General features: G+C 63.2%; 1 protein-coding gene across 1 annotated transcript in view; it reads left to right on the top strand.

Moving 5' to 3' along the window:
• Positions 1-1,662: 1,662 nt before the first annotated feature.
• Positions 1,663-7,970, top strand: part of GLI4 (GLI family zinc finger 4) — a 7,295-nt gene continuing 987 nt past the window's right edge. Inside the window, exons 1-3 of the mRNA XM_011938222.1 lie at positions 1,663-1,825; positions 6,710-6,808; positions 7,880-7,968. Of these exons, the coding sequence (XP_011793612.1) occupies positions 1,702-1,825; positions 6,710-6,808; positions 7,880-7,968 (312 nt within the window). The 5' untranslated portion in view covers positions 1,663-1,701. The remainder of the gene's footprint in view (positions 1,826-6,709; positions 6,809-7,879; positions 7,969-7,970) is intronic.

Genomic DNA, 7,970 nt, shown 5'->3' with positions numbered 1-7,970 from the left:
GACCGCCCCGCCCAGTGGCCCTGGCGATCGCGGGTGTCCGTTCGCAGAGCGCCTTTCCCAAGCACCCGATGACGGCCGCTGTCGTCATCCCCACTCTGCAGATGGGAAATTGAGGCCCGGAGGTCCCGCCGCTCGGGAGCGTGGAGCCGCCGGACCCCAGCGCCGCACCGCCGGGCAGACGCTCCCTGTGCCGAGCTCCCGGCGATCGGGTCCGCTCCCACGGGGCTGGTAACAGAGGGGCAGAGGATGCTTCCCCCGAGCCACTGGCAGGAGTGCCCCTCCCCCTTCAGCCTGGCGCTCAAGAGTTTGTGTTTCCCTGAGGGTGAAGGGACGTCCACCCTGTGACAGCCGCCTCCACTCATTCCCGGGGGTCACGCCAGGGTCGGGGTGATCGAGTAGGCCCTTTTACCAGATGTCCCCAGTAAGTTGACTAAGTAACTTGAGATGTGACTCCGAGGTGGAGGACCTGCACCCAGTGGCCACTTACCTGGCGACCTGACCCTTCCCATCATTAGTGGATGGAGGCTGGCCCAGAAGGCCGGGCACTGGGGTGGTGGCCGTGTGGGAGTTGCCTCTCCCACTTTCTCGAAGTAGGCACTGCTGTCCTTATATCTGAATCTCCGTTAACTTTTGTCTACTCTTCCCGTTTCTTTCTTCACTCCCTGCCCCAGATTAGGAGTTCCTACTCTATCACAGTATGAAAGAAAAGTCATTTCTCACATTGGACTCACACCATTTTTGCAAAGCAAACTAAGAAGTATCTTGGAGCCCTGAGTGAGTCTCCCAGCGCTGCGGCAGGGCTGGACTAGGGGATTCCAGCCTGCAGCCTCTGACGGTTCTGTAGGGTCTGAGGAAGAGGGTTCCCCTCTCTGGAAATGCCTCTCTTTTGCTGTTCAGGAAAAGCCTTGTTAAGATTTCCTCCAAAACACTCGTGCGCCAGCAGGCATGGTTCGGTTTTCAGCCTTCCCACAGGGCCAGCAGCTGAGGTTTTTCTGGAAGACTCTCTATGCCTTTCTCTGGGGGAGGGATGATGCCACAGGTTGGAGGGAGATGCCAGAGCCTCCGCTGGGACAGGAGCTTTGCTTCAGCCTCCACAGGAGTCTACTGTGGTGCCCAGGTGGTGGCTACTTCCTAAGCGCTCCTTCCAAAGCATTACTCCTTTTGTTGTTGTTGTTTGAGACAGTCTTGCTCTCTCACCCAGGCTGGAGTGCAGGGGCTGACCTCAGCTCACTCCGCCTCCCAGGTTCAAGTGATTCTCCCGCCTCAGCCTCCCAAGTAGCTGGGATTACGGGCGCCCACCACTGCGCCCAGTTAATTTTTGTATTTTTAGTGGAGATGGGGTTTTACCATATTGGCCAGGCTGGTCTCAAACTCCTGACCTGGTGATCTACCCGCCTCGGCCTCCCAAAGTGCTGGGATGACAGGCGTGAGCCACCGCGCCCGGCCACTCAAAGCGTTAGTCCTTACTGAATAAACGTGCCAGGTCCCCTGACTGCTTCACCCCAGGCCTTATGTGTCCATGTGGGTTCACCCGCCATCCTTGCTCCTCCTGGAGTGGGTAAATCTCCGTCTCCCCTTGGGGAGCTGGCATGTGGCCTCCTCCTGCACCGTCCCCCCACATTCCTCTCAATGCCCTCATCTGCCACGGTTTTCATTTTCCCCAGGTCCCAGGTGTGACACCTTCAGCAGGTCTCAGGGAAGATGGCAGCCCTAGGGGACGTTCAGAAGTCCCCTTCTGCCCCGTCCCCTGTCAGTCTCTCATCACCGGGGACACCTGGAGCCCAGCACCACGAGCCTCAGCTTCACCTCCATGGGCATCAACATGGTACTCACCCAGCCCGCTGTGCACCCTCCACCCAGCGTCCCCTGCCCCATCTCCTCCTGACCTGCCACCTTGGCTGACTGAGGCACCTCCAGACACCTGTATGCAGCTCCTTCAGCAGCTGGGGTTCCCGCACCCTCAGGCCAGGGGCTGGGCGCGGGTTGGGTTGGGAGAGCAGTGGTTGAGGCTGGGGCCGAGCCTGAGCTCTGGCTCCCTGGGGACGGTTCCCCGCATCGTTTCTTTCCTGAGTTGCGGTATAGGAGGGAAAGTGGCCTCAAAATCTGCGTCCAGCGTGACCAGGAGCAAGGCGTGGCCCCTGAGTGTGTGTTGCCATTCAGGAAGATGCCCCTCTGAGTGTTGTCATTCAGGAAGTGCAGCAGCCAGAGTCCTTGCCAAGCTGGTTTGGGTGTGGTTCCCGGACCCGCAGGGACAGAGGGCCGGCCTTGCTCCATCCCTGATGGTATGGCCTCGTGGTCACATGGCAGGCCCTGGGAGTTGAGGTGTGGGGGAGTCCCAGCCCCGTGGTGCCCCAGGCTCTGCTCCCTCTCGGAGGTCAGGGATCCTGAGGCTCCATCTCTGCTGGGGGTTCCACAGGAGGCCTGGGCTCACGGCCCTCGTGGCCCAACCCAGCACATGAGCTGTTGACAGCAGGGGCAAGGCCCTAATAGGTCAAGCCTGGAGAGCCTGTGTGTGGCCCAGGAATGGCACGACCTGGCACAGGGTTCTCCCTCTTGGGGAGGCAGCATCCTGGTGGCTGAAGGGACCACTGAGGCTTGTGGAGAGCAGCTGCACTGCATGGGGCCCTCAGGTGGGCACTCAGATGGGGACAGAGAGGCCAGGGGCTTCCCCAACGAGCCAGGACCAGGGTGAGTTAGAGGAGCAGGGAGCCAGGCGGCTTGGCATCCACTCCCCCGAGGAGCAGGAGCCTGCAGCCCTGCCGTCTCCACTGCTGCGTCCCAAGCAACTCCCCAGGGACTGTGAGGAGGCTGGGAAGGGGCGCCTGTGGGCTGCCTGGGCTGCCTGTCCTGTTGGGCCTGGCCAGGGGCTGCCTGGAAGGATCCCAAGCCCCGGCAGCACACACTGTGTCTGGGCCTCCAGCCGATGCCCTGAGGGCCGTGCTCCTCACCCCTTAGTCAGTCAAAATCTCAGGGCCCGCCCTTGCCCTCTCATGTCACCTGTACAACGGCTGAGGGAAGTCCTCCTGTCCTGTTACCAATGGAGACACGGAAGCCCAGAGACAAGGCCAGGAGGCCAGCAGACTCAGGGCACGCCCTGGCACTCCCCCGCCGCCGTCCCCCTCCCCGGGGCGAGGTGTGACCTGGAGAGGTGTGACTTCTCCAGAGGGATAGTCTGGAGCAGCCCAGCAGATCATCTTAGCACAGGACACAGGCTGAGGGGGCTGCAGGCCAGATTCTGCAGGATAAGAAGCTGATGCCCAGGCAGCGGGTGGGCCTGGGGAGCATGGAGGGGCCTCGGGCCGGGCCCCCTGAGCCTACAGGGTTGCACTACCCCCAGCCCTGTCTCCAACAGCCGTGGGCAGTCAGGCCCAGAAAACCAGGCATGAGTCCCCAGCCCCACAGGCCTGGAAGCCCCCTGGGCACTGAAGCCATGTCCAAGTGCCCTGAAATCCCCAGAGGTCTTGTCCCGTGGGAGGAAGTGGGGCTGCACCAGCAGCTTCTGCCCTCTCCCTGCTGTACCAGAAACAGCATCCAGGGAGGACAGGCAGGGGCTGCTTCCGGGCATTTCCAGCTTCCTCTGCTCCTTGGGAATGCCCTGGGGAAAGATTCCTAAGCAGAGGCGGCTGCGGTGTTTCTGGAACTTGTCCAGGACTGTCCTGCCAGTTAGGCCAAGCCAGGACTTGGAGCCACAGCCTCCCAACTCCCAGACTGCAGTGGGCCAGACCAACGTTCCCGGGGCCCACTCCAGGCACACGAGGTCACCTCCGGAGCCTCTGGTGGGTGCCGTGCTGGGCATGCTGAGCCCTGGGCTGTGAGGTGTCAGGGAGCAGAGGAGATCCCGGGGAGGAGCTGTTTACCAGTGGGGAGGGTAGTGAGGGGCATGGGGAGCGGCCGGGGAAGGTTCTCTGTGGTGGTTCCTGCAGACATGAAGCTGGGGTCCCACAGCAAAGGGCTTGGGGCCATGGCCTAGCCCAGGCCTTGCAGAGCAGGGAGACCAGGCAGGTGGGAACTGGACACAGTTCCTCATTTCCGTGGGCCTGGGGGACTGAGGGTCCCCACACAGCTCCTCAGGGATTGTGTTGTGCCCCAAGGCCACGCCCACCAGAGCCAGCACTGCCTGCACGGGTTCTGGAAGGTTTGCCCAGGGGTCCTGCAGGTGGAGGGGAAGTCTGTGGGCAGGAGGAAGTGAGGGAGGGGAGGCCTGGGACCCTTGGGGGCTTGCAGTCCTGTGGGGGTTACTGAGTGCCCAGACTGGTGGGGAGGACCCCATGGGCAGGGCAACGGCACCCCACGACAGGCACAGCATCTTTCCACATGGAGTGCCTGGCCCTGGCACCTGAGATGGACTCTAGGTGCCCACTGACCACCCCCCAGCGCCTAACTCACCTGGTCCGGGCCCAGGCACACAGTGCTTGCTGTGCCATTTTACACACAAAGAAAGGCCCTTCCGGCCAGGAAAGCACCCACCTCCCGCCTGTCCCCAGCCGTGCACAGCCACCTTGCCTCCACCTGGAAGACCAGCCCCAGCAGGTGGGCAGCCCTGGTGTTTCTCCACTTCGGGCCATACTGTCCCTGTGTCCCAGCACGGCAGTGGGCGGCACTGGCTGGGGGAGGGGTCAGTGATACTGAGGCGGGGGTACTTCTGCACAGAGCCAGTGGGGTGGGAGCAGGGTCTGCGTGTCCACCCTGCAGAGACCTGGCACGGCCCGGGCACAGCCAGCAGGTGGCAGGTGACTGAGCTTTGCAGAAATGGCCCGAATGTGGGCAAGTGTCAGGAGCCAGGGTTAGGCAGTGGAGTGACAGTGACCCATACTGTGTGCAGCCCGCACCTGACCCTAGGCCACCCCCCTCCTCCTCTAGAGAAGGTCCTAGGAAGTGCTTTGCTACATGAATGGGGCGGGTTCCCAGGGAGCTGGGGGCCATCCTGAGTCCGCTTGTTCCGCAGCAGGGTGGAGACAGTGCACACCACCTGGCATCGTTTGAGGGTGTCTCCGGGCACCCGTACAGCTGGCAGCAGCTTTGGCGTGCTTCCTATCTTGGTAATGTCACTGGTCCTCTTAAAGTGACAGCCCGGGGAACATCCCGCCTGTCAGTGCCGGGGCGTGGCACCAGGAGCAAAGCTGGAATCGGGGTCACTTTCTTTCTCAAAGTGCTGCCAGGTCCCCTCCAGTGGCATCCCAGTACAGAGCAAAGGTGGCAAGGCTGTCTCAAGAGAGGTGATGCCCTCACCGCCCCCTCCGCAGGAGCACGGCGCTGGAGCCTGCACTGCATTTGGCCATCTGTAGAACAAGCCAGCTCCCCTGGCTGCCAGGGGATGGTGACATGGTGGCCACAAGCTGGGGGTGAGGGTCACAGCCCAGAGAGGACAGTGCCCCCAGGCCTGTCCCCACATTGGGGAGCGTATCTGAAAGGCCTAGAGGTGGTTTGGGACCCCCCCCCCACATCCTGCTTCGGGGCAGCCAAGCAGTTGGACCCTCGGCTCTCGAGGAAGGGACGTCGCACAGCCGCCCCCACCTGCTGAACTTCCCAGCCCTCCATGTCAGGTCTGCCCTCACTCCTCAGCCTGGGCTCGGAAGGTCTCCCAGGGGCCGACCTGAGGGCGGGTGGGCGTGTCGGGTGATTGAGTGGCTGGCCAGGCTGGGGAGGTCCGCCCTCGTGGTGGGCCAAGCTGGTCACCCCACTGCAGCTGGGGCAGGCCTGCCTGAGGCTGGAAAGTCCCATGAAAGGCTCACAGCCAGGCACTGTTATGAACATGGTGTGGACAGGAGCCTCTGCCCACCCCAGCGCTGCGTCTTTCTGTGCCCATCGCTGCATTGTCATCGCTGGGGGCACCCAGACTCGGCCTCGCAGGGCAAAGAGACACCCCTGTCCTTGAGTACAGCCCCCAGCCACCCTCCTTGCTGTGGGCAGAGGGCAGGTGAGACCCCCAAAGGGGCCTGGTGCCCCTGCTGGTGTGAGGAGAGCTGACCACTGGCCTTGGGCAGCGGAGCCCGCGCCCCTCCCTCTTGCATCTGTGCTCCTTGAGTGTTAAGGCCATCCCCCCACCCTGCCCCCACCAAGTCTTGGGTGGAAGGGGGGGTCTTGGTCCTGGGTGCCCAAGCCTGGTGTGCCCAGGGGCGAGGGGCTCATGGATGGGCCCAGCCCATTCCTCAGTCTCTGCCTGAGGAAGCAGGGGGCCAGTACACTGGGCCTGCTGGAAACAGCTACCTCTGCTGTTTTTGGGTGCTTGTCAGGGACAGTGGAGAGCCCTGGAGGGACAGAAAGGCCTGGGGCCGAGGGAGGGAGGCTTTGTGAGGTACCTGTGTGGGAGCCTGCAGGGCCAGCACTTTTGAGAGGCCACTTCAGAGCAACACTGCAGGACAGCGGGGCAGGGAAGAGGGCTGGCCACAGCCAGCCAAGGTGACAAAGCCGCCTTCAGCAGCAGGAGGGCCGCTTCGAAGCTACCCCAGGTTTTGGCTCTGCTTACTGGGCTGAAGGGGATGAGCTCCCCATGCTGGCCCCTGGAGGTGGAGGCTCTTGAACCCAGCTGGGAAGGAAGGTAAAGAGCGTTTGTGGATAGAGAAGCCCGAGCAGCAGGCCTGCTACTGGGATTGGGAGGGCCAGGAGGTATCCTGTGTCAGGGCCACAGCCCAGGAGCACCTGGCAGTCAGAGAGGAGCAGGGGCAGCGGTGCGGAGGGTGGAGGTGAGCCCCAGCCTCCCTGCCCCCAGGCTCCCCGAGCTCCAGCCCTGAGGTGGTGTCCCAGCCGTCTGACCTGGATCTCCAAGACATAGAGGAAGTGGAGATTGGCAGAGACACCTTCTGGCCCGGTGAGTGAGCAGAACTGGGTTACTGGGTGACCAGAGCTCTGCGTGTGCCAGGCTCAATGCCCACCGCTGTGGCTCCCCCAATGCTGGCACCACCCCCTTCCTGGGGTCCCTTCTCTTCCCTGGCACCAGTTCAGCTCTGCCCTGTGGCCCCTCCCCCATTCTAATGCCAGTCCAGTCACTGATGCTTCCCGAGGTGGTGACTGCAGCCCATTGCCACCTGCCCCAGTGGCACCACGTGGACTCCTGCCAGCCCCGGCCGGACATAGTGAAGCCGGAACTCCTCCCTCCCCTCCAGCGGCCCCAGGCGGGGACCTCTGGCTCAGAGCACCACTGTCCCCGCAGATCCACCGGAGTTATCCTGGGTCTCCTCCTACTGCATCCCCTAGATGGCCTCCCCTCAGCCTGACTGGAGCTGTGTCAATCCAGGTCCCCTGCATCTCCCCCTTGAGAAGCCGCCTGGGTTCCCTCCAGGCGATGTTAGTGATACGGCTGGATTTAACAGTGCTGAGCCCTGGCCCACACCTGGGTGGCCCTGGGGTGGGGAGCAGGTGTCTGAGGTCAGGTCCCTGGAAGGAGACCCTGGGCCAGAGATTTGCGTGGGAAGCTCCTGGGGTGGGCATGAGAGCTGGGCGGCAGGGCACTTGCCACCGAGGCCTGGGGCAGCCCCATGAGGAGCTGTGCCCATACAGACCACATCCTCGGCCAGGGCTTGAGAGCGCCCTCTGGCGCGTTGGAGTCCCCCAGGTTCTGGGTCCTCACCCGCACTGAGTGCTTTCTCCTGGCTACGGTCTGTCTTGCCACCGTGGCTCCGTGCACTGGCACAGCTGCCGTGGTGACTGTGGATGGTCCCAGCAGCTCTGGGTCACCCTGCAACGCTCCCGCCCCTGTGTCTATGACAGCCCTTCCGGGCACGGCACCCCGAGCCCCTGGCCGCTTGTCTCCCATCCACTGGGTGCCTGGCCCCTCCTCGTCCCCTCTGAGCACCCCTGTCCAGCTGTGCTCCATCCCCGTCCCTCCGTGTCACGGTGGGGGCACGCGGGTACTATCCGCCTCTGCCGTTTCTCATTTCAGACTCCGAGCCCGAGCCGGAGCAGGCTCCACGCTCTCCCGGCTCTCAGGCCCCTGACGAGGGGGCGGGCGGGGCGCTGCGCAGCCTCCTGAG

This window comes from Colobus angolensis, unplaced genomic scaffold (assembly GCF_000951035.1).
Source record: "Colobus angolensis palliatus isolate OR3802 unplaced genomic scaffold, Cang.pa_1.0 Scaffold17, whole genome shotgun sequence".
NCBI classification, from domain to species: domain Eukaryota; kingdom Metazoa; phylum Chordata; class Mammalia; order Primates; family Cercopithecidae; genus Colobus; species Colobus angolensis.
This window is presented reverse-complemented; position numbering and strand designations above follow the sequence as displayed.